Source organism: Apaloderma vittatum, unplaced genomic scaffold (assembly GCF_000703405.1).
Source record: "Apaloderma vittatum isolate BGI_N311 unplaced genomic scaffold, ASM70340v1 scaffold10162, whole genome shotgun sequence".
Lineage (NCBI taxonomy): Eukaryota > Metazoa > Chordata > Aves > Trogoniformes > Trogonidae > Apaloderma > Apaloderma vittatum.
The window spans coordinates 3105-28715 of NW_009703057.1; the positions used below are offsets into that span (position 1 = coordinate 3105).

Below are 25611 nucleotides of genomic sequence, written 5' to 3' on the forward strand. Positions count from 1 at the left end.
GAACCCCCCCCCCCTTGTCCTGTCCTCCTCGCCCTGATCAAGGGTCCCTCCCCGGCTCTCCTGCAGCCCCTTCCGGCACAGGGAGGCTGCTCTGAGGTCTCCCCTGTGGGATCCTTCTCTTCTCCAGGCTGAGCAGCCCCAGCTCTCCCAGCCCGTCCTCACAGGGAGCTGCTCCAGCCCCTGAGCATCCTCGTGGCCTCCCCTGGACCCGCTCCAACAGCTCCACGTCCTTCCTGTGCTGAGGAGCCCAGAGCTGCACCCAGAACTGCCGGGGGGTCTCAGCAGGGCGGAGCAGAGGGGCAGGATCCCCTCCCTCACCCTGCTGGCCACGCTGCTCTGCACGCAGCCCAGGGCGCCGTTGGCTTGCTGGGCTGCCAGCCCGCATTGTCAGCTCATGTTCAATTTTTGGTTCACCAAGTCCTTCTCCCCAGGGAAAAGAGAAGCTTCTTGCCGAAACCAGCAGCTGTTCTGTACTTACTTCTTCTGGAATCTCCCACTGTAGTTTGGTAGGGACAGGAATATTTTGGTTGGTATCTCCTTTGCAATGCCCATCTTCTGTATAGCCCAGCTCAAGATACTCTGTTGCCATTGCATTCTGCAGAGAACAGAAAGTGTTCAGGATTGCAACTCATTAGGTATCAGGATTTGATTGTGAAATTAATATAATCCCTTTTCAATACACAGTGAAATATAATCCATTCCCAAACACTGAAAACACCTGCAAGTGAACCCCTCTGCTTTACCTCTTATTTTACAGTGTTTTGACTTGGACTCTAAGCGGGAAGAATTCCAGATATTCACAAACACCTATTAAATTACACTGGGGCATTTTCTTAGATGCTACTGAATTAATCAAAATATTTCAATTAAAAAGACACTTCAAACTTACAGGTATTAAAAAAAAAGTCAGTCTTGGAGTCTTAGATCTCACAATCTTTGTTCAATTTAGACTCTCTAGAATTTCTGCAACTTTGTTATCTGTCAAAACTTGTTCATCAAGAAGAGGGTTGGTCTGTTGTCCCTCGTGCTGAGTGACAGGATGAGGGGAAACGGCCTGAAGTTGCACCAGGGCAGGTTCAGGTTGGATATCGGGAAGAATTCCTGTACTGAGAGGGCTGTCAGCCATTGGCACAGGCTGCCCAGGGAGGGGTTGAGTTGCCGTCCCTGGAGGGGTTTAAGAGACGGGTGAGTGTTGTGCTGAGGGACAGGGTTAGAGGGGTTCATGGGGCTGGGACAAAGGTTGGACTCTGGTCTTGAAGGTCTCTTCCAGCCAAAACTGTTCTATGACTCTATGAATAAACCATGGCTCAATAAAAGAAAACAAAAAAAAAGACCCTTTTCCACTGAGCTAGCCTAAACCGCACTGTCAAGTCACTCTCAAATCCATTTGGCCTTCTTTCTTCCCCAATTAGAGCGTGCAATGAGGATTTTCTGTTCTATACACGGGGAAAAGGAGGAAATGACTTGGGGCACCACTCAGACCTAAGACCCATTTGCACAAATACATAATGAAATCAGAATTAGCTGATGTTTATGAAATGGTTTGAGTCATGTAACATGTTTATGGGTTACAAGAGTCATGCATTTATGGGTTATGTGAGTCGTTACATATTTATGGGTTTAAGCTTCAAAAAAAAAATCAGTTAGGTTTTCAAGTAACAAACTAAGCTCATGATGACTAGACCTGACAAAAAGTGCATTTATTCCATTCATTGTGAATAAAAGAGATTATTTGAATAGTGTATCAATCTCATCAAACAACGACTTAGAGCAAAAGCCATTTCTGTAAATCTTGGAAGCAAAGTGGATTTTTAAAAACACAACAAAGCTTAAGTGCCTCAGGAGCAGGTGTACAAGCAAAACACAACGCTGCATCAGAGATAATCTACTGATTTAGAATCTTATGTGCAAGTTAGATGGGGAGTGGTATCACTTTTCCATTAAAACATACATGGTCATTAAAATGCAACAAAGACCTTTAATTGAAAAGGACAGCAACCTCTGCTTTTTATCAAGCCTTGCTTTTTCACTTTCCTTTTTTTAGTTCTAGTTCTAGTTGCTGTAGACACAGGCCCACAGTCACTCATTAGCCACGGGAACACAAGGGACTGAAAGTAACTGCTTACCTTCAGCACTGAACACACCGAACACACCATATCACATTGTCTTCTGCAGGAACATTTTGCCCCAAACACCTACCTCCCACAGGTGTCCAACGATCGGAGCATCAGCCCACGAGTGCTCCGCATTCAGACCCATTTTGCCATTTTTGAATACTATAAGAGTGAACGTCTTGTCAAACCACCTACAAAAGAAATTAAGATTTCCTTATGGTTGCAAAAGCATTTTTACACTCTAACTTCATCGCTCTCAAAAAATGTGGTTTGAATAATAGCTTCCTTAAATAAATAGATACCAACGTGAACCACATGAAGTTTAACAAGGCCAAGTGCAAGGTTCTGCACCTGGGACCAGGCAACCCCCCCGCACCAACAGACTGGGGGATGAATGGATTTAGCAGCCCTGCCAAGAAGGACTTGGGGTACTGGTGCATGAAAAATCGGATGCAAGTCGGCAACGTGCGCTACGACCCTGAGAAATCCAATCCTGTCCTGGGCTGCATGGCCAGCAGGTTGAGAGGACGGGACTCTGCTCCTTTGCTCTGCTCTGCTAAGACTTCCCCTGCAGCTCTGGGGTCCTCGGCACAGGAAAGGCACAGACATGTTAGAGAGGGTCTAGGGAGGCGTAGGGCACGAGAGTGGTCAGAGGGCTGGAACCCCTCTCCTATGAAGAAAGACTGAGGCTTGAGGCTGTTCAGTCTGGAGAGGAGAGGGTTCTGGGCCTTTCAGTATATAAAGAGGGCTTATAAAAAAACCAGAAAGACTTTTTGCCACAGCCTGTGGTGACAGGACAAGGGGCAATGGTTATAAATCTTTCCTCTTTCACTTTATATTTGTCACAAGGCAGGATTTTCTTTTTTTCCATGATGTTGGTGAGACACCAGGACAGGTTTCCCAGAGAAGTTGTGGATGCCCCATCACTGGAAGTGTTCAAGGTCAGGCTTGACAGCGTTTTGAGGAACTGGTCCAGCGAAAGGTATCTCTGCCACCGGAACGGAGGTGGACTAGATGATCTTTAAAGGTCCCTTCCAAGCCAAACCATTCTGTGATTCTATGAAATTTATCAGCTTGTAAGTCACTAATTCACATGCATGAGCCACAGGAGTTAGTGAAAGTCTAAAAAAGAGAAGGCATCTTCCGCAAAGTCAATGCTGTACCTGTCGTAACACCTGCCGTGTATTAAGGATTTTGCATATGCATCCAGTGACTTCACCGGATCTTCCTTCCTGTACCCTTGCTCGGTGTCATCCAACGTCACAAAAAATGCTGCTTTTTCAATAGCATCTAAGGACTGCTTGTTCTTTCCACGGCTGAAATAAGCCTGTCGAGCTTTAGCCCATGGTACTCTGCAAAAAGAATTTGATTTACAGCCAGATGAAGTGAATTTGTCAATGTTTTACCACCCTTAAGATCACTATGAGAAATTCCTCCTACTTTTATCAAACTTGAAGCAACTACTTCCCTTGCATTTAAACTACACCAGCAGCAAGTTCTAAAAATATACATACAATATAATCCTCTGAACCAATCCAACATATCATCACACATGTGTGAAGCTTAATCCTCAGAAATTCAACATTTCTGCAGCATGCAATGCATACAGCATAGATCATCAATGTTTTCAACTGTATCGAAGAAATTATCTATTATATGGAAGAAGAAAATAGTAATAATAACAAAAACAACCAACAGATTACTATCCATTGTTGTAAACCCTAAATCTAAGCATCTGGACAATTGTCAATAAAAAGTTCCACAGTGAATGACTGAAACAGATCTGAAGTTAAGTTCTGAACAATGTAACTCCTGCATGGTTGCACCATGTTTATTTATAAATGCATGTGGTTTTCCCAGTGAAAAAATCAGTTTTGTTTTAAAGCAGAAAAAAAAGGAGGGACTCCTAGTAAGAATGTGTATTAAAACCCACAGCCCACTCTCTCTTGTACAGAAACAACTAGACAGATTAAATTTGTCACAGTTCAATTGAATTCAGCTATCCTGCACCTAGAACCAACCGAGTACATATTGCTTTATTCTGCAGGTGCAAGCCATGAATAATGCTTAATGGTTACTGAACTCATTCTCAATCTTATCTTTTAAGATATTCTTTAAAATGCCAGTGAACCCTAGAGCAGATATAAAGCAACTGAATGTTAGTTCAATAAGTGTAATACTGTAAACCTTCCAATTACTGCTCTTATGATAAGCACAATTAAACAAAACTTCTTCAGCCAAGTATAGGTAACCTGTACACACATGTGCCACTGAAAAATTACTTTTAACTTCTGTAGTTAAAGAGCTGTTTCACGTTAGCAATATATAAAATCAGCGTTGAAGGTATAATAAACAGACTGCAGACTATTTTAAAATCCTAAAGCCGCTATTTAATTTGTACATTATGCAACTATTTCTAAATATTAAAATCAATTAAAAAAACAAACAAACAAACCAACAAACCACCACACCTATCTCCGGCAGTAAGAGCTGCTAGTCTCTCTTCACCAGCCTGAGGCTCTGAATCATCATCAAGAATTCTTTGCATCTGCTGTTCAATTTCTCGGGGTTTCAACAGTCTACCATCGTGGTACAGCCACACTTTGAAGTAACGGCCCTTATGATACACAACAATGTGTTTGCTGTCTTTCACGTGCTGGAGAGTATCTAGAATTGCAATCACTTATGTGAAAACAAGGCTGAAGTCTTGGCACATTAATGCACTAAATAACATCAAATGCCTACTGCAGGTACTACCAGTTAGCCACAGTTTATTTTAACAAAGTAATAGTGTGGAATAAACCGCTCCCCCGTGTTACTTCAGCACAAAGATTCCCACATGAAACAGTCAAATACGTAGATCTGATAATCAGTTGCACACACAGCACCACCAGGTTCCACACTGGCGGCCAACGTCAAGCAAGCAGACCCGTAATGCTGTGTCTGCAAAGGGAGCACGAGGCAGGTGCTCTGAGGAAGCAGTCAGCAAAAGAACAGGCTAGATGAGGCTGGGGAAGGGCACTTTTCAATCACCTGCACTCAGGTGCTAGATAACTCACGCTACAACCGCTGGGGAGTGTTATGAGCACAAATTTAGCACCGTAAGCTTTTGTTCACATTCATCCTGGGAGATGCAGAGTGAATACTCCATCCATGGCCCAGAAATGTAGCGTTATGGAAGTCAGTGAAGCAGAGACCTATGCCACCTGTTTTTCCTCACTTTATTATTTATGTGGCTTTACCGGGGGCAAGCCTGAACTCAAGTCTTGAAGGCCTTCTATCAAACCATAGACAAAGTTTTCCACAGCAGACAGGAAAAAACTCTCAACAGATGAAAACTGTGAATTGAATTCCTTCAGTATTCCACAGCACCATTATATTCCCATGAATCTGAAAAGACCCATACCGAGATCATGACGAAAGACGATGTCAAAAATGAGGGCTGAGCCTAAAAGTCATGATACCAGCAAGGGGTACTACACTGTGGGCGCTCTCGGCTATCCCGAATTTTTTGGCAGGGACACTCCAGCTGCTGACCAGAAGCAGTTTTACGCTAATCATGCCTTTGGCCATCCACTTTGCATTTCTGCCAGAGACAGGATGCCTGTGCATCCTCTAAGTGCTACGATGGGCAGGTGCATCGCTCTGACTGGCAAGCACATTAACGGGGCGTGAACTGAGGAGCACGTTGTGATGCTGTTGTGAATCGTAAGCTGAAAGGGAAAAGGGAAAGCAAAGGAAGCAAAAGATTTTAAAGCAGTTGACATAAGACAACACCGCTTCCACAAAGATCAAAACCATGGATATTAAAGGATCCTGAAAGAGTAGAATGGAGACAATCAAAGTTTATAAATTAAAAACACAGGGTAGATAAATTAAAAACTAACTTCAGGAAATCATTAAGTAAAGGAAGAGAAAAAAAACACTGAAGAAGGAGGAAAAGCATCCACGCACTCTATAGCAGTTCATTACTCCCCGAATATCAGAAAACAGTATGGCTGTGTTCTTGTGCCTGTCATATTCTTATCTGGAAAAACAGGATTTTAGCAGAAAATACCCTAAAACCTGAATTCCATTAAGATGTTTATTCTCCTTAGCTGGCCCTGCTTACCTGATTCCTCTCCTGGGATACGGGAGGTATTAAACATCCTCTCCCACTGAGCTGAGCAGAGTGGAACAGTAGATCCCATCAGAAGAATCTGTACCACAAATGTATGTTAAAATGTAATTTTGCATATACAGTTAGCAAACTAAAAAGGAAAGAACAAACAGGATCTGGCTAAAGGCAGGCTGTGACTGAAGCCAGGCAGCAGCTGAAATACAAAGAGCTCTCAATGGCCGGTCTGGATGCAAAACTTACACATGCAGCACACATTAAACCTTAATTTCTTCTTTTAAAGCTATTTCTGCCCATGTAGGAACAAAAAGTTCACATTTCTCAGATTTGCAGTTACATACAACTACTCGCATCCCTGCCATGACCTTCAACAAGACTAATTAATAATTTCCACAATATTTGTTCGTTACAAGGTAGCCACTGGACAGAGCAGAAATTTGCCCCTATTTGCTACCTAGAAATTAGTTCAAGACAGGAATTAATCGTCTTCTCTACCTGGGCTGGCACCGGCCCTCTTTTGGCCTCCGAGTCCAGTCCTGGGTCCCAAGCACGCCCTTGTGCTCACACTACATGATACCAAGGACTTTCCCAGCGGCTCACCAGTACTACCATACGCTTAGCACATACCAGTAACATCTGTGGTATGGAATACATAACACACACAAGTACAAGCCTCTCTTTGTGTTTTGGGCAGAATCCAATATTTTTGAGAGTTGGTGGTTTCTGAGTACGTGCAGTTCAAGTGATAACCAAGCTGTCTGGGACCACAAATTTAGTTACATCTTACATGTTGTTCTGGCAGTAGGATGCTCCTCTCCCATCCTGAAAACTGACTGACTTCTTACAGACTGTGCTGGAAAAAAGATCAAAAGCCATTTAAACTGATATACGTACTGGCTTGATTTCTTGTCTGTCCAGTTTCTTCCGATAGAGTAGGATGGCGTGGATAACATTACCAGCTCTAGCTGCCTGCAGAGTTGTGGGGAGTAAATAAAGGAAGTCCTGTAAAGTACAAGAGGATCAGAAGTTAATGATTACCAGACTACAATTAAAAGAAAAATAAACCAACTGATAGCACTTCTCAGCCATGTTCTTAAGATTTATTCTGGTCACTACCCACTATAAAAGACAACATTGCTTAAAACTTGAATCCAACACTACCACATTTCCCCTTTTTGTTTTTAATTTTAGGGCCTTTTACAATTTCACTTCCCGCAGAAACAGTTGTGAATACGAGCACACACCTTGTTGAATTGTGTTGCTCCAGAAATTTTTACATGGAGCTTTTGAAAGATCACCTGTTGCGCTAAGCGCAGAACTGTGTAAGCCATGAGGCTGCCCAAGCGGCACGTGGGCCAAGTTTGTTATGAAAACAGCATTGTACTTAAAGACTATGGCTGCAGGTTATGCCAGAAGAAAGAAAACCAGAAGGTCACGTACAGGCAATAGAGGTCTAAACAGAAAACGATGACGAAATCAGATCCCTGGCAGAAATTTTACAGTGCTTCATTGACACATAAAGTATGTATAGCATTTGCCTACCATTGCAAAATAGTTACTATTAACCATAATTGGCCCACGTCCTCGAAGGTATATATATTCTTCCCACCAATCACTAACCTGTAGCAGAAAGGGAAACAAAAAGCAGTCAAATCTCAATTTCCCAGTTTATGTCTCCTATGTTAGTGACTCCACAGCAGTTCATACAGAAGCTGGGAGAAAACTGCTAGCTTGCCCCTCTACTTATAGACAATCTAATTCGGGTTAAACTTTAGGGAAAATGACAAAAAAAAAAAAGTGGCAAATTAAATTAAATTTAGCTACAGCTCTGTAGTAAGCTTCTGAAGCAGTTATCTTCAGCTGATATTTAAAGTGTATCAGATCTCCTGAATGTTTTGCAGCTTTGTCAGGACAGGTTAGGCTACTGGGCACAGCTAGATGTTAGATAATATATTAGGAAGGCATTATATTACAGTTCTCATTATGATGCTGGGGTTTGAGTGTTCATTTCGGTAAGAAAGACCACCACGACTTATCATTACAATTCTTTATTTCTCTTCCATACACTTCAGCCACTCTATATAAAAAAAGTGTCCTAAATCACTCTTCTATACTAAGCCAGGAAGCCAGGCCCACTGATGAGTTATCAGGCTTAACAAACAAATAAACAGATCTCAAAAGAAACAATAACAGCAAAAGCTGAATCACCTGCTCCAGAATAACAAGCACAACACAAGGATTCATTCTTCCAAGCTCCTTTCACCACACTGTTTGTTTACCAAATCACGCAAATTATTTCTGTGCAAATCAGGTGGTCTCCAGTGCACTTTAATGAAAAAAACACTAGGCAGTTTCAACCACTGCCTTTTACATTTAAGAAAGAATAAAGTTTAGCCATAAAAGACCACAGGGAACAAATTAAGTTACATCATTTGAACAACTGAGCCTCCTATTTATCTACTCACATAGTTTGTGGCCCACCAGGATTTTAGCTTCAAATACCACTGAAGCCTTGGTCCCAAATTAAATGCAAAATCTCTGGCAAGACCTTCCATTCTTCTGAACTCTCCATTATCCATGAGTGGCCGAACTGATTCCAGATACTAGAAAACAGGGTAAGAATTAACGTCAGTGCAGTAACTGACACCCAGCTGCTCACCATTCCCACACAAAGCATGTGAGCAGCAGACTAAGATTACCCAGACTCAGTGCATGAGGTTGCAAATATGTTGTTAAAATAAGGGCAGACACTCTTGTAAACATCTGCCTGCAAACTACAAAAATGAGCTCTTTTCCCAGACAAATCACAAGTGGAAGAGGTTACTTTTCTAAATATACATTTTCCACTCAGAAGGGGAAGATATATTTCTTCTTAGGTTTTTTCATCTCCAAAAGTCAAAACTTCAGCTTATGTGACAGAGCGTCCTAACTCACACACTGTTACAAGGTTCAGTGTCACAAAACACATGTTTGGGCATTCAAGCTGTGGAAGACAAAAAGCACCGGAAATCACAATTCGTGGTGCATTCTTACATTGATGGACATCCCATCATCCAATACGAAGTACACCGACTCCAAATGACCACCATCTGCAGTGGTTTGCCATAGCCTTTATTTGAATTTCTATGCAGACGTTTCAGTCCAGTACACCATACTGATACCACCAAGCAAGACTTTTATAACACGGGACAGAAAAAAAAAAGCACACCAAAACACAACACAACACAAGAGCATCTAAATATGGACTCAGTGCTACTGAAGAAAACCAATTAATGAATATACACACCCTATTGACTGTGTCTTTAACAGCTGGAACTGGCAATCGTGGCAAAGATGTCTGGAAACTGTATAACATGGGCTTACGTCCTGAGAAGAGTTTTACAAGTACCTGAAGAAGAACAAAACCGAAATACACACCTCAAATTATTAGGTTCAACAGAAGAAAAATGACAGAGTAACAAAGTATAGTGTAACTCATAGTTCTTTTCAATAGTAAATTACGCTGTACCAAATTTAGCAAACTATCATATTTATCACTGTTAAACAAATTAAAAAAGCACCGACATAAACTAATTTTTTAAAGTTAAACAACAGACCAGTGAAAGAGGGTCACAGTAATTCCTGACTTCCCAGACAATCTTCTGGTCATTACAGAATATTGTTTATGAATGACACATCTCAGCCTCAACAGAAAATAAAGACCGAGTTACTTAGCATTCCTGTTCTTCATATATTTCCCTCTGTAAGAATTAAAAAAAAAAATAAATTAAAAAAAAAAAAAATCAAGGCTACCAGCTGATCTTTTACAACACAGCAGATACTACAGAACTACCTAATCTGTGCTTTGAAACAGGAGTCGTTATCAAGCCCAGCACTCAGCTAAGGATCCTAGATAACTATAGTCACCTTTAAAAATAATAATTACGCTTTGGAGTCATGGTTTACTATTTTCCAAAGCTATAGCTCACCATCAATAACAGCACTGATGTTACAGGGAGTCTCTTCAAAGCACAAGTCCCTCACAGACAGTCTATCGCACGATTTGAACACGACAAATTGTGCCAGCATGCCAGTGTTACACGCAGTGCTTGTGTTACAAAAAAACCCAAACAAACGACCACACAAGAAAGCCAGAGGCAACAGTTCCCATCGTAACTCCCTTTTTTTCCAGCATCTCCTGTTTTCCAGGTGAGACTAAAGACAGAAGCAGCATTTCTGTCTCTTCAGCTGTGACATGCACTGGGCTAAAAGTCTACACCACGCAACTTCTGGCTCCACAGGAAAGGATTTTGACCTTATCACTTTATTTCAGCACGTAAGCAGGGCCAAGTATTACACCAACGACACAGCGGAACCTTTATTGTTTAAGTGCAATCTTGGTCCAATATACAAGATTTATAGACTACATTGTCTGTAGGCCAACAGGCTGAAGACAGAAGAAAACCCAGGATGTCATTCCCCTGCTCCGTTCCTAGAACTGCTGCCTTGCTCCCTCCCTCCCAACTGACAAAGCGACTTGTTAAAATGGAGAGGTTTTCCACCCTCCCAGTTTCCTTGATCAGCACAGCCAGAGGAGGTTGTTTTAGGCAGCACAAAACCCTCAGGGAATGCAGAGTCCCAGCAGCAGCCCAAACCTCTCTGCAAACAGATGTGCCTCACAGGTTTGTCAGCCGTACCACAGCGAACAGCCCAGTGAAATCTAGTTGTGCTTCACGGCAAGCCAGGTGAGAAGTAAAAGCTTAGTTTTTCGTAAGAAAATTGAATTCCATAGTTGGAGACAATTGAATTCCACAAGTTTTAAGCCAGGAAAAGCTGAAATGATCTTCAGGCAGGAAGCACCTGCTCAACAGCAAACACATTGCAGAGTATTTGTCTCTGAAGCAAACTTATCACAGAGTATTTAGAATAGTTTTGGTTAAAGTGATCCGACAGACATGCACACTTTGTTAAACCTCTGATTTCATATGCAAACACAGCGAACAATCTCATTCTAGCATGCACCGCATCTGTTTGCAGATTATTATTAATTTTTAACTTATTTTTTAAAGCTGCAACTATATTTGGATTTCCCCCACTCCCCAATCCTGGAATAGGAAATTTAACTTTAGGTGATTAAATACGTTCATTAAATGAGCCACCAGACTTCCAGTCAGCCTAAACATCACTTTGCACTGTGACTGAAATCAGGGTTCAGTTTTGATCTGCATGACTATTTGAAGAGAAGACGGTATATTCACAGTAATGTTTTTCATGCTGATTAACAGCCAAGAAAAGAACAAAACACAAAAAACCCTCAAACATGAAAACCCCTCCCGTAAAGCACAATATTAAAGGCTAATAAAAATCTAGAAAGTTAAAGTAGTTGGGGCTGTTTTACTGAGGAAGCTAGCCCTTTTTTTTTTTTTTGTGAAGACTGTCTAAAAAAGAATAAGGTATTAAAATAGAGCTTCCTATTAATTATAGATGAGATACTGTTGGGCATAGACCTTTACAGTGTTCTGAATTTTAACACAGATATAATACACAAGAAAACACATGTGCAACAAATAAAAAAGACAAAAATTTATAAATACAATACACAACGAAGCACGATAAGTAGCATTACAGTTCACACCGTTTAAGGTTGATGAAGCAATATTAAAATATCGATCCGGTAGGACATGCTGAAACCCAGACAGCTACAGGTTCAAGCAGTTGACAGAAAGCCTTACCATTCAGAGCTTGCACTGTACAAACTCGAGTCGTGAGGCTCCTGACACCGCTTCCAGGAGAAACTATCAATTAGAAACTTCATTTGTAACAGATGAACGTTAAATTCTACTTTAGCGCACCCATCTGGATACCTGTTCTTGAACATGCCTCCTAATGAATAGCGACAGATTGCTAGCCTAACACTTTTTGAGGCTGGAGAGACTAATTTTTGTCAAAGTAGGGCACTTAAGTTCTTTCTACAACAATACTGGCAAAAATGAGTTGAAACAATCAAGTCCAAGTACCAGCAACCCACTTAATCTCTTGAAGCATGTATATGTACATTTCCACACTTTATACACATCCCATCCTTTAAACATCTTTTTGCAAAGCTTCACAAGAATCAACAGGAGCCAGATCACTCTTATCCTTACGCTGAAAGCGACCTACCTCACGCTTTTTCTCCACCTCGTGCTGCAGACATGCCATGAAACCAACTGAAAGGACATTCAATATTGTTTTCTTTGAGCACGAGATCAATTTTAGAATGGGTGACTAGAGACCATAACATCTCAGCAAAGACTTAGGGTAGCCCTTTCCTGGGGAGGACGAGATTCCTTGGCAGGGAAGGCCAAGTTCTTTAAGCTGTACTTGCACACAGAGAAAAAGTAGGTATTTGAGTCACGCAGTCCCAAGGCACTGGCAAAATCAGAAGTTATTCCTGAAGTGCTTACTCTTCCTTCTACAAGGCCATCCTGAATAGCTTAATTATAGCATCAGAAGGATGACAGTAATTAGCAGAAATATCTACCCAACAGCGTCCTTTTGTCCCATGACACAGAAAACACAAGCAAGGAAAAGTCTACACAATTTTAAGGCTTCAAATACAAAGCACGTAGAAGTTAAGATGAACGGGGAAGATCCTTACCATCCAAAACTTGGTTCCTGCAGAAACTTTGCCGTGTTCGGCAAACATCCAACCGTGATAGGAAAGCAGCATTTTCAGAGAGTAGCGCATCGTGACGATAAGGGCAACCCAAAGCCCTGTGCCAAAAAGTATCCCGCTCACGATGTTCTGCGTCTGGTTGGACATATAGCCACTGTGTAAAACAAAAGCCAGCACGTGTCAGTTAACATCGGTTTAAGTTCTGAAGAGAACTCAATGTTGTAAATCGAAGCCTAGTGGCGCTACGGGCAGGCATTACACAAGATCCCTGGTGGTTTAGCCCTTTTTCATCAACTCCTTTCCAAACACCCTGTCATGCGGCAGGATCAAAGGCCACAGAAGTTGCCAACTGTGCTTCCCTAACGCTCAGAAAACAATGTGGTAACACCGGTGCAACAACCTACTGACACATCTGCCGTACCTGGGTCACCCTGTCGCAAACACACTGCTCAAAACTGGATATGCTTTACCAGTAGCTACCAATCAAATCGATTTTCTTTGAGGAACAATAACTTTTCAGTCTACTTACGTTGTATCAAGCGTGCGGTTGATTTTAGCTATTATTCCCAGAGAAGGATCAATTTTGGCATACATCGTTGACATCACACCCACAACTACAATAAGCCAGCTCGATGGGCTAGCGGGGTAAACGCCAGTGATAATTCCATTCTGGAAAGAAAAGCTTTCACATAATTCTTCTCATACCAAAGCATTTGACTTCATATTACCACGGAAAGACACAAAAAAATCAACACATTTCAGTCATTTAGTTTTAAACAAGAAGTCAAGACTATCCAAAGTTGTCTTTACGTACGCTTAATGCAGGAGTAGGGAATGGATTTAGTTAAGTCTGACTGCTACAGCCAGGTGGTCACAACGATACCAAGAATTAAAGGTAACACTGATTCTGCTGCAAGTCTTACTAAAACCACTGAAACTAGCTTTGGAACAAAGGCACTTTGAACACTGACACGGAGTTAGGCCTCTCTAAATGAATACATGACAAAAACATTCGACTGAACAAGGTACTGAAAACTGGAACCAAGGTGGTTTTTATTTTTTTTTTGTATCACATAAACAGTGCTTCTCGTAGCTTTACAAGACGATTTCATTACAACTACTGGTAAAAATACAATCAAAGGCTACCGGCTATCTTCAGCATCTCTATCTAGTCTGCTATTAATAAAATAGATACGATCACACAAACAAAACACTAAATGCACAACAACCTTCATCAAAAACATTATTATTTAGCATAGCTTGTACACGGTAGGCATTCAGGTAACTTTCTGAAAACAGCAAACCTTCCCCTGAAGTTGAAAATTTAATTTTGGCAAAGAACACATAATATCAAGAGAGTAGTCATCTAAGTGATATGACACTCACTAGATGTGTTTGTGATTTATGCTAGAAGATCACATAATTACATGTTGTATTATGAAGAGAATGAAGCAAATTAAAACTATTGTTAACATCCACATCTTGCTTCCACAGAATAAATCAAAAATATGTATCTTTTCAATCTTTACAGCATCACCCAGCGCTACTTCCTCAGCATCTCATTTTAACCAAAACCTACACAAGCCTTTCAGAGCACGGAACTTTATTTGCCATAAAGGCAAAAAAATTAGTTTTGCCTAAACAGAAGTTTGATAAGTCTATAAAACATTAAATAACCCTCAAGTCTGGTGGACTCGCCTAATTTAAAATACCTTGAATCTGATGAACTTTTTCTTCCATGAATGGACACCAGATAGGTATATTTGTTTGAGTGCCTCATGGCTCATGCGCAGGTCAATCCCATCTGGAGTTACTGTAAACTGAAAAGCTACTGCTTGATGAGCTTCTGCCATTTTCAGAGAGTTCTGTCAAAAAAAAACAAATTAAAAAAAAAAAAGTTATTTCCTTATTGTTGAAAGGAACTAAGGGCTAATCCGTTTCTAGCAAGATATCTTCTACAGAGCCATTTTGGGAAATATTTCAAATTCTGACCGATTTACATAGGGTACTTGCCTTTTCCTTACAGGCTGCACTTGCACGTCAGTCTGAGCTCCCAGAACGGTAATTAAGGTACCTCTTCTAACCACAAGAGCTGAAAACAAAAGCAAACCACTCATGTAGCTTGGGCCTTTGGGCAGGATTGCAGCGAGCTGAATATACTGCATTAAACGCAATATATAAAAACCCAAAGCAGAGCAGAAAATTCAAGCCAGAATACTTAGAAAGAGCACACCGCAGGTATCTAGCAGCTCACTTTGTACTGATAAGAAAGATTCAGATTTCTTTCCTCCTTTCATCACTTTGAAATAAAAGATATTTAAAGTCTTCGCCTCAGCTCGCAAAACAAAGCTGCTTCATGCCATGTCTTCCTCCAAATTTTTTTTCATATCTTAATTTCAAGCTGATCAGTCACAGCAATAAAACACGACAGCCCCTGTGGGGAGCTGGCAAACAACTGCAGAAGTAAAACCTGTGCAGAGTTGAGGAAACCAAATCACGACTGTCGGAAAAAGAAACAAAACTGAAATTGAGAGGAAATTTAATTGAATTGTAGCTCAGTTTAACCACACAAACAAACAACAACAGTGCCAACACAGAGAAATGACCATCATAATGGGCAGACTTAGAGGCTCAACTAGAAAAAAAACCAACTGCTGGAAGTTAAAACAACGCAGGAAGTGGAACCGTGATTCTGTTTCCATCTTGGCTGTGGTTTGAGCTCAGCTGAACCAATTCTCTGTCCAACCATTTTTGGCTAAGTCTCTCCTAAGAGGCTGCACTTCCTTAAGCAAATATCGTGCCCGTAGTTACGCAGGAAGTAAAAAGGGTCACGAAGAAGTAAAAGGTTGCAGCTCCAGGGAGGAAGGGACAGGACAGGTGACCAACACGAGTGTTCCATTCCATATGGGTCATAGTCAGGATAAAGCTGAGGGATCACAGGGGATAAGGTCTCTTGCTCTTCCACTCCTTTAACGCCCACTACCAAGGAGGACTCGGTCCGTTCTTCTGCCTTTGATCCCCACCCTGAGTTCCTGACTCGAGCTCTTGTGTTGCTATTGGCGGGGGGCAGTTGGGGCCGATACTGTCTATTTTATTATTTTCGTTATTTATTAGCAGTCGTATAATTTCACTAAAGCTGTTTTAGTTTTCTTTTTGAATCCATAAGTCTCTGTGCCTTATTCCCTTTCCCTTCCCTGTCAGCGCTCAGTGGCCAGCCCAGCCCAAACCCTCCAACACTGTTTGTCTCAGCTCTGTCTGAGGAGACAGCCAATTCAAACTGAACTGCACGCTCTTATTTATCAGCTCATATCCACAGCTCCTTTCTTTCCGTAACCAGCGTTTCTACCTAAACACCCTGGAAGTTACCCCTACTCACCATTAATTCAGACTCATGTTTGAGTGCAACAGAAGGTAGATTTTTGCAGATAAGCTCTGGGTATAACATTGCAACGGCCCACGTATTCCACCTTCATGATTCCGAAGCCTTTTGTCCACGTTCATTTATTAGCTTACCAAAAGTGGGCATAACCCCAAAACACAACAGCCTCTTACAAGTATGGCAAAGGGTAGGGGAATCCATTATCCCACCTGTAGCTCAGGATTCAAGGGCAAGTTTTCATTGCCCATTTTTAGTGGTACAACACACTACCAACAGCAAGTGTTTTAAGGTGGCACTGGCATTTCTATTTCAGCGAAATCAAAAGAAAGTACAACTACCTTTCAAATCTCAAAGGCTGAAACGTGCAGTTCTTTTGCAAACTTGAAATTTTGACTTTGTAATTAAACTTAGATTCTGGTAGAAAATCCTCCCCTGTTGAACAGCACACAAGAGCTACCCAGTGCAGTTTAGCTGGGTATTTCAAAAGCAGTTTATTATGACTGTAGTGCCTGCTCCTCTGGTTTTTAAATATTCTACTATGTCAAAGTCCCGCAGAGCGCAAAGAAGGGGTGCCAAGGTGTGTGAGAAGACAACCAGGGAACATAAGCCCTGGGTGTGTTGCAGTAATAGTATACTTAGGAAAGAAACACACAGTGTAGGAAGAGAAAGAGCATTAGGCAGAGATGAACAAGATAAAGGCTATTACACAGCACTCAGTACGGCTGCTGACCACGAGGTAGTGACTGTTTGCAACAGGCCTAAAATGATCAACCTCTGCAATACAGCTGCTGCTCCAGCGGCTGACGGCTGCTCTCCCAAATCCACCAGCCACCGCTCAAGTTTTAGAGGCCGAGTCCTGGATGAACGAGGCTGCTGGGTTTTCCTGAAGGGCAGCTAAAGCTCACAGCACCACACATGCAGGGTGCAATTTGATCTATGCACATACTGTATGTGATTAGGACAATAAAGAAACCAAATCGGCTTTGAGCACCAGTTTCCAAACCTTTAAGACAAGCCCTGTACATTCTAGTAAAAACTACACCATGTAGTACTTAATGAGTTTGTCATTAACGACTGCTTATTCACCCAGAGGCTGTGCTGTTGTACAGTTTGACATTGAGATCGAAACTGCAACAGAGCGCTAAAACAAGAGACAGGCAGCAGTAATATGTGGTGCAGCCTGGACTCAGTGTAGTTGGTAAAAGGGAAAAGCACAAAAAGTTAAGATTTCATCATATGTTTAGCAGTACTATTCAGACTGGGATGAAAAAAAACCCCCCCACAAATCTCAGCCACCGTAACTTCACACACAGAACCAGGCACCTGCCTCAAGAAGAGCCAACAGGTTCTAAAGTTCACTTGTGGAATTTTCTATCCTCGAACGGCAGTATCGGACCAAGTAGGTTCTATTGCCCTTCAACCTCCCTGTGACTCCTCAGTCTGGGAATCTGCAACTACCACCCTCTCTGCTTCTGAAGAGAAAGAATTTCAGGAACCCTTCCCTTTTTAGGCACATGCGGTTCTACAGCCTGAGGCAGTGAAAGATTACAAATAGCATTAATCGTCAACACGATATTTTAATGAATTAAAACATAACATGATCACAAAACTAAATAAGCTTCAGCGAGGAATATTCCTAAATGAAGAGCTACTAATCCAGCAAGAACTAATCCTGAATCAAGTCAAAAAAAACCAAAACAACCAAAGAAAACCTACTCTGAAAGCAAAGATGAATCTAGTTCTAGGACTGCATTCCTTGATCCTAAGATGTGAAACAATCAGACAGCTTGTTTCTTTTCCTACCCTTTCCCTTTGCTTAAAAAAACCGTAAGCCTTTAAGACTGTTCCGAATTACGATGGCCGAGCACCAAAGACTTCCTGAAATCCCTTTCTTCGCTTCTCTTCCTCCTTAAAGGCCAATTTAATCATAAGCTGCTGCACACTTCCCCTCCTTTGCATTCCTCTGCTGTCACATGCTCGCTCACAAAGTAGGCGAAAGGCCACGGGCACAGGGAGCATGCGCCGGGCGCTGCCACTTGACTTTCCGACGTTGGGAAGGCGGCACCCATGGCCGTCGGTTAATGAACACAGGCACAATAACTTCTCCGAGCTCCGGGCCTTTCGGTCAGCAAACTCCCGCTGTACAGCATATACCAATTACGCTCGCTCCCAACAGAGAGGCACAAACAAGAGCTTTTGACTTTGCAGTTTGGCCGAGTCCTACTTAAGGGGGGGAAAAAAAAAAGGCACAATGATTTCTGGAAGTAATCCGATATGGTTATTTTCATTCCTTGCAGTGTTCTCTCACAATATTAATGTAGCTAAAAAAAACCACACTTGTCCCTTAAAATGTTTTGTTGTTGTTGGGGTTTTTTTAATAATTAAAAGGAAAAAGTTGCCTGTTCCTTGCTTTCTTCTGGTTTTACTTCAATGGGAACATGCTGTAACAGCTGCAGATGTTTCTTTTCTTCCCCTTGCATACCTCTGCTCGAGCCAATCAAAAGTTACCGCCATGTTTTCCCATTGTTACAAACAAGTACCGCTAGGCTGGACTTGAAGAAAACACGAAGCACTCTCAGAGGCTTAAGCCCCAACGGTCTGAAAAACTGTGCTGCTATGCCTACTATGCATAATGTCTTCTCAGAGAGCTATTTTTGCAGTTTCAGGATATTTACACTAAGAAGAAGACTGAGATTTAACTCACAGACCTTATAATTTCAGGTTGCAGGCACTGAACTCAACCATGGGGCCACGGAAGGAGATGAGTGCCTCAGCTCTGGAAAGTTTTAAGCTAAAGGAGATCCATGGGCAGGATGCTTCCCTCGAGTCAGGCGTGCAAGAAGTCCCTTGTGTTTGGCAACGTCTCTCTGAAGCACATCATCACGGGAAGCTAAGAAAGCATCACCGATACAGGAGTTAAGCACGTTACACTACACTGTGCAGAACAAGGGATTCATGCCTGAAGCAGTTGATTGTGGAAATGCTACTGAATACCAACCTTCCTCTGTTTCTGTAGATGTCATAAGCTTTATATGGATAAAAAGATAGTGCCAAAAAAAGTAAAGTCACCATTTCTACTTCAGAAAAAGCAGCTCCTCTGCTTTAAGGGGATCTGCATGTCACCTCTTATCGTAGAACTCAGCCACTTGCTTCCCACACGGTGCTTAACTCATGCAATCCGTTTTCCCCCCTTTCCTATTCCTCTTGGAATAAAGAGAATCCTGTCATTTCTCATCAGCAGGAGTCCAAACATCCACTGGAAAAAGACATTATTTATATGCAGTTTGCACATCCACAGCTTCTTTTCCTACAAAGGAAGCAAGTTAACGAACACAGATGAACACCAGTGAGAAGTCTTATTCACATGACCCAGAATAGCCAGAACCTTGGTGAAAGACTTAATTCTAGATCTTTGAAGAAACTTGCAAATGAGAGTCATAGTTCAAGGCTCTCCTCACAGATTTTTGACATTATTTACAGATCAGCTTTTATATATGGGACATACACCAGTCACTAACCAAACTAAACTCACAAAACAACTCTCTCCAGCTCTGCTACTTTGACAGCCAAAGGCTGACAGTCTTCTTGGACAAGCAGAGACTGCTGCACAGTTTCCCTGAAAACACTTCTCTGCACCCCCCCACGCAGGTTTCATACCGTTGGAGCCCTCAAACAGACGTCTTGGGCACTCCAACCATGGGCTGTTCATTGATGGTGGGCAGGCTTGCAGCTAAGAGCTAGAACACGCTGCATCTTCAACGCACGGCAGAAGTTCTGACTTCAGAAGCACTGGGCAGCCCTCATAATTTCACGCAGACGCAAAGTACCACCAGTAAAGCAAGGAAAAGCACTTTATCACACTGTTCGTGTCTTCTGACAACTGCAGAGTTCCTACTGGCAAGCTTAAAAGTATAAAAAATTCCACTACAAACCCCAAAACAAATAACCCACCCCGAAATAAACAAACAAAAACAAAAAAAAATCCCTATCAATCAGAAACCTGACCTTTAAAAATTTTTGGCCCTTTCTTAAAAGAAACTTAAAACTTCAAAACCTAGCCTAGCGCTCAGGTTTCAAATAGGAATAGAAACTAGTGAGAAGAAAAGAGTGATATTAAATCATTTACAGCTACATTGTTTAAGGAAGTTTTCAAAATGGGAAGTGGAGCTAGACACAAGTTAAACCAAATTTTAGTTAGGAAACTTCTGTCCCCAAACCAGTATATTCCAAAGAGAAAAGGCACAGGGGAAAACCTCATTTCTACCAACATGTAAAGTAATAAGAGCTACTGTATGAATGTAACAAGCAGCCATATAGAATAGGAAAAAATTCTGGAGCTTTCCTAACTTCTCTTAAAAGACTTCAGCTCTGATACTTGTTTAACTATTGAAAATATTGAAGAAGTTTTATCCAGTTTTTTTACTGTCCACACACCAGATGTCCCTTCAGGAGATGAGACTGCTACAGCTTTCGAAGAAGAAGAAGAAAATTAAAAAAAAGAGACATCCTCAAAATTTCATTTGTATGTTCACTTGCTAACATATTTTGACACTTTAGAACAGCTCACTGAATTTCAAGAGTCTGAGGACGGATGTCATGAGCACACCCCAGTGTTAAAACACTAGAACACCTTCACTGTTGTCGGGCCGAGACAGTGATCAAGTATCTGCTCTCACCTGTTTAAGCTCTTACTATAGAAATTCACACTCTTATCGCTCTTGGACAGAACTGTGAAAGCATTTTGTTTCATACAAATCAAAGAATGACTGCTTATGCTCAAACCTGTCGATATGCTCAAATCCGTCAATACTAAGTAAAAGTGAGAGAATTCCCAACACTGGTATGTCCATCCAAGTCTCTTCATGCACTATTCCAAATTTCTTTTCCAATTCTTGTTACCGATGCACCCGTAGGTCTAAGCCACCCCAGAACTGGATGCAGTCTACAGCTGATCAACGTTGCTTGATTTGTTTGTTTTCATTAAAAAAGACTCACGCAAACAAGGTTCTCCTAACCCAGAAGCGTGTCAAATACTTACATCAAACAGCAGGATCTCTTCTTGCACAAATATAAAAGGTTAGAGCCTTCCAAAGATTTTTTTAATAAATGTACTTGCCTTTGTAACACTCACTGGGTATGCCTTTACCTGTCTGAAATCTGCAGAGGTTCTGAAGTCTATCAGTCTGACACCCTTCCTGGTGTTTGATGCAAAAGTCGTAGCTGTCAAACCTATTTCAAACACTGAAGACAGCAAAAAACAAAGGAAAAAAAAACCTAAACAAAACAAACGCCAAACAAACTGCAGATGGATTTCCAAGCACAGGGACTGAAACTGAGAGAGACAGACCAGAGGATTTCGCTGCCATCCACATGGCTGAGTGAGGCGACTGTTCCCTCCTACTCAGGGCTGCTGAGGCCCCATCTCAAATACTGGGTCCAGTTCCAGGCTCCCCAGTAAAAGAGAGAAATAAAGCTACTGGAGAGACCCCAGTGAAGAGCCACTAAGAGGATTAAACGCTTGATGCATCCACCAATCCTGATTTTTTTAATCAAGTTTTAACTGTGTACGTAGCCAAGGTGCTTTATGAATGTGAATCTAGCAGTTTTCATAACATCAAGAGATAAACTTACTTCAGAACACTAAGGACAGAACAAGAAACCCTGTGCTTCAGTTGCTTTAAATGAGCAGCATGCCTTGGAAGTCAAATTGGATGTGGCAGTCAGAAATTCAAAAAGAGCGAGCTTTCTGCAACTGACAAAAATACACTCGTAGTCTGGAGGATAAAAGAAGCTGGATTTTGCAGGAGAATTTTTACAGAGGTTTTTGCGTGAACTTTTCAGACAGTGATTCATCCAATTTTTTCAACATTATTCCCATAACTTTGCCCTCACAAAAAGCACCAGTGTGTGCTTTATACAAGGTTTTTAAATGTATGTTGGTATTTTAAAAACCTCTACATTGTCTCATGTGAGCCTGCTAGTCTGAAGGCAGCAGGTAGATTTCTGGAGATACTGCAGTGACACAGTCAGAAACAGTACAAATTCTTAACTAAAAAAAATTAGCCCTAAGAATTTTAAGTAACACGCACACACCTCTCCGTAGGAAACATTAACTGTTCCTACCAAACAGCATGTGACATAAATACCAAAATTCTGCCCTAATGCCAAAGGGTCAATTAACTGTGGCAGCTAAACTCAGAATGCCAAAGGGATGCCGAAAACGCTGTTATTCTGGCATATGTGGTGCTCCTTCGCTATACAGTTGAACGAAGTTAAAACTAAAGCTAAAGAAAAAGCATTGTTTAACAGAAAACCAAAGATCAACGCTGTCTAGCGTTTTATGCCTTTGAAACAGAATTCAGGTTTTGATCTATAAAACCCTCAGTAAACAGTGTAAAAGTGGCAGCTCAAATATTTAAACATGTGACCAAAAACACTGTCTGGTCTCTATTGTATCCATGTCTTGGCTATTCCCTAAGTAATGCCACTTTCTGACTTCTCTGTACGCTACACATTTGTAGAAAGGGAACGAGGTATCAAAGCCTCAGAAAGACAGTGCTTATTCCCGAGATACTCTGCAAGGCACTGCCTTCTGACCTTCCCGTAAAGATTAACCAGACACTGTTACTCACTTGAGAATTTTTTCTTTTCTGTATAGCTTCTTTGCATACTGACCTCCAATAATATCTAATCATGCTTCAGCATATAAAAAGACATCGGTACTTGCTGCTTTCAAGTCTTACCAGGAAGTCACCTATCTTACAGCAGTTAACCATATTCTACAGACATAAAATCATTAAGAGAGATTTGAGAGGAGAAAAGCCAAGTAATTTCTGTGCAATAAATAGTCATGTGGACTAAATTCACTCAACAGGGCTTCCCAGGTGAACCTAATGACTATGACACATATATAAAACAGGAAACAAAGAATCACGCTCCTTGAAAACTTGATTTAACATGACATTCAATTGATTATCATTGAAAACTAAGTTAAACTGACAGGTTCCCTCACGCCACTTTAGTTGTGACTGACATTATGCTGAATCTGACCCTGACGCACAGCTGAACCTGTTGCTAAGCCTGCAGTTCCCTCTCATAGTGTCCCCAAAGCACAAGGACTACACCATGACTGAAGCGGTTTAAGTAACTTGAGAGGACAGAGACGTCATCATTTGACAGCCATCATTTGACATCTAAATTTCAAGTTCTCATCTTTGGTTGTTGCGAATCATTGGCTTCAATCCTTCTCATCCCCCCCTACGGCTGAGAGCTGCAGTCCCCTGGAATTTCAAAGAATGCAATAAAAAAATCTAAAAAAAAAAAAAAGTATTTCTCACATCCTAAAAGCAAACAAGTGCTGTGGTACAAGCCAAGGTGGAGAATTGAATACATGTACTTGCCCAGGTACAGCAACACTGGGACCTACCGCAAACCTCACCCACAGCCGCTGGAAGTCACAACAGCAGAGTTTGCAGCAACTTGCTGTCCCAGGGACAAACCTATCGGCCTGTGTCCTGTCCTCAGCAGTTTTCCAGGACCACCTGTGGGTGAACGTTAACTACTCTCTGCAGGCACCTCCTTGGGAATCGCGAGCCAACATCTTTATCCCTCTCCCAAGCTGGGAGAATCAGCTGGAGCAACAAGCACGTATTTGAAAGGGAAGAGATAATAACAAACAGGCCAATGAATTAAATGTAAGCATACCTGAACAGCTGTCTTGCTTAAAAGCAGGCTGGAGAGCTCTCTGTCCTGTAGAAATCTTCTGTGCTGTAAGGTCCCTGCTGCTGGGATCCTGAACCGGTTAGGACACACCGAGAGGCAGGTTCATGCCGATGTGCTAGCTCCTAACAGACGTTACGCTACAGCAATTGCAAAGTAGTTGTAGCTCTGAAAGAGGGAGTCGAGAAAAACAGTTTGAGCTCTGATTCACACACAGGTTTCAACTGTTCAGAGGGACTGGATCAGACCGGAACAGTTTTAGAAATACTGAGAGCAATGAAGAGAATAGCCACAAACAGCAGTTCTGAAACAGGGTTTTCCATTACCCTGGATGAATGTATTACGTGCATTGACGTGTCTGAGACGTCTGAAGAGTTTGTGAATGAAGGAAAGTTCATCTGCTGCCTACTCAGTCATTTCCAAGGGCTCCAATTGCTGATTGCTAGCTGGTGTGATAAGCAAGGTGATCTCAGGGACCAGACTCCAGTGCTGGTTTCACCTTTCAGACACCCAAAAGTCTCCCAGCAGGCTTTAAACTTCCACTACAGACAAGAGATTTCTTGGAGAGATGTTCACAGAGTAGGTGGTTTTCACTGGCACTTCCAAGTGAAAATTCTTGGATAGTAAGTTGTCTTCTCACCTGGCAGAGACAGTCAGGAAAAGAAGTAGACTGGCTACAGCAGACAAAGTGTTAACTGCTAGGCTAACACTAAGGAATCTTAATCTCTACAATTCTGGATCATATGCCCTCTCTCCTCTTCCCAAACAGCAGGCTCTGGTAAAAGATGGTTCCAAAATGTAGACTTCAGCAAAACAAACCAACCAACCTCAAATAAAACAACCTAAACCACTGACATGCTCCACACCTGCAATCAAAATAGAAACGTTTAAAACTTCATATTATTTTCCCACTACATAAAGTAGGACATACTAGACTGTTACTAGATCTTTTAGATTATTCTAGTCTCTACTGCAATACATGTTATATTGTACACATCCCATCAAGCTACCTCCTCTGACCTTCTAGAAATTCAGAGTCATCTTGCTGAGTAAGAGCTAAGCATAAAACGCCCTAAACCACTGCACAATAATCATACCAAGTAGCAAACCTCTCTCAGCCCCCAAAATCTAGGTGTTCTTTTCAATACTGCTATAAAAGGCATACAGATCACATGAGTTTTATCCCTTCTCTCTCCCTTTGCACTAATCAACTCGTATCCTCGTGCAGTAAAGAAGCATTGCCATCGTTTCCCAAACAACAGATACTTCTGGCATGGCAGGACTATCACAGAGCAGACAAGCCGTCACATTTCAGGACTTTGGAGATCCTCGAAGACGGACGGCAACGCTTGGGAACCCCAGGCAAGCTGGAGGGACCGCAGCAGAGGCAGCAGCCCCAAGGCCCAGTTACTGCACAAGGCTGAAAGGCCCGAACAAGCTCCTTCGCCCCGTGCAAGGCTGAAACACCCAAGAAGCGGCCCCGAGCATCTCCCAAATATTTAAACCGACCATTCCAACTAAAATTGACCCTGACTTGGGGATAAAAAGAAGAAGAAAAAGAAAGCAAGAGGGGAAGAGGGATGCTCCTCATCCAGACTGTCAGCTCCGCATCCCAAAGGGGGGGGTGTAAGCGCGAGCGGCCGCT

General features: G+C 41.9%; 1 protein-coding gene across 1 annotated transcript in view; it reads right to left on the reverse strand.

Annotated features, from left to right (window-relative positions):
• CPT1A (carnitine palmitoyltransferase 1A (liver)) overlaps positions 1 to 14727 on the reverse strand; it is a gene marked incomplete at its 3' end in the record, with an annotated part of 17270 nt that extends 2543 nt beyond the window's left edge. The window contains exons 1-12 of the mRNA XM_009864471.1: positions 14581 to 14727; positions 13398 to 13537; positions 12851 to 13022; positions 9518 to 9619; positions 8697 to 8834; positions 7774 to 7851; positions 7126 to 7233; positions 6226 to 6313; positions 4586 to 4781; positions 3278 to 3466; positions 2200 to 2305; positions 479 to 595 (exon numbers count right to left, since the gene is read on the reverse strand). Of these exons, the coding sequence (XP_009862773.1) occupies positions 479 to 595; positions 2200 to 2305; positions 3278 to 3466; positions 4586 to 4781; positions 6226 to 6313; positions 7126 to 7233; positions 7774 to 7851; positions 8697 to 8834; positions 9518 to 9619; positions 12851 to 13022; positions 13398 to 13537; positions 14581 to 14721 (1575 nt within the window). The remainder of the gene's footprint in view (positions 1 to 478; positions 596 to 2199; positions 2306 to 3277; positions 3467 to 4585; positions 4782 to 6225; positions 6314 to 7125; positions 7234 to 7773; positions 7852 to 8696; positions 8835 to 9517; positions 9620 to 12850; positions 13023 to 13397; positions 13538 to 14580) is intronic.
• Between the last annotated feature and the right edge of the window lie 10884 nt (positions 14728 to 25611).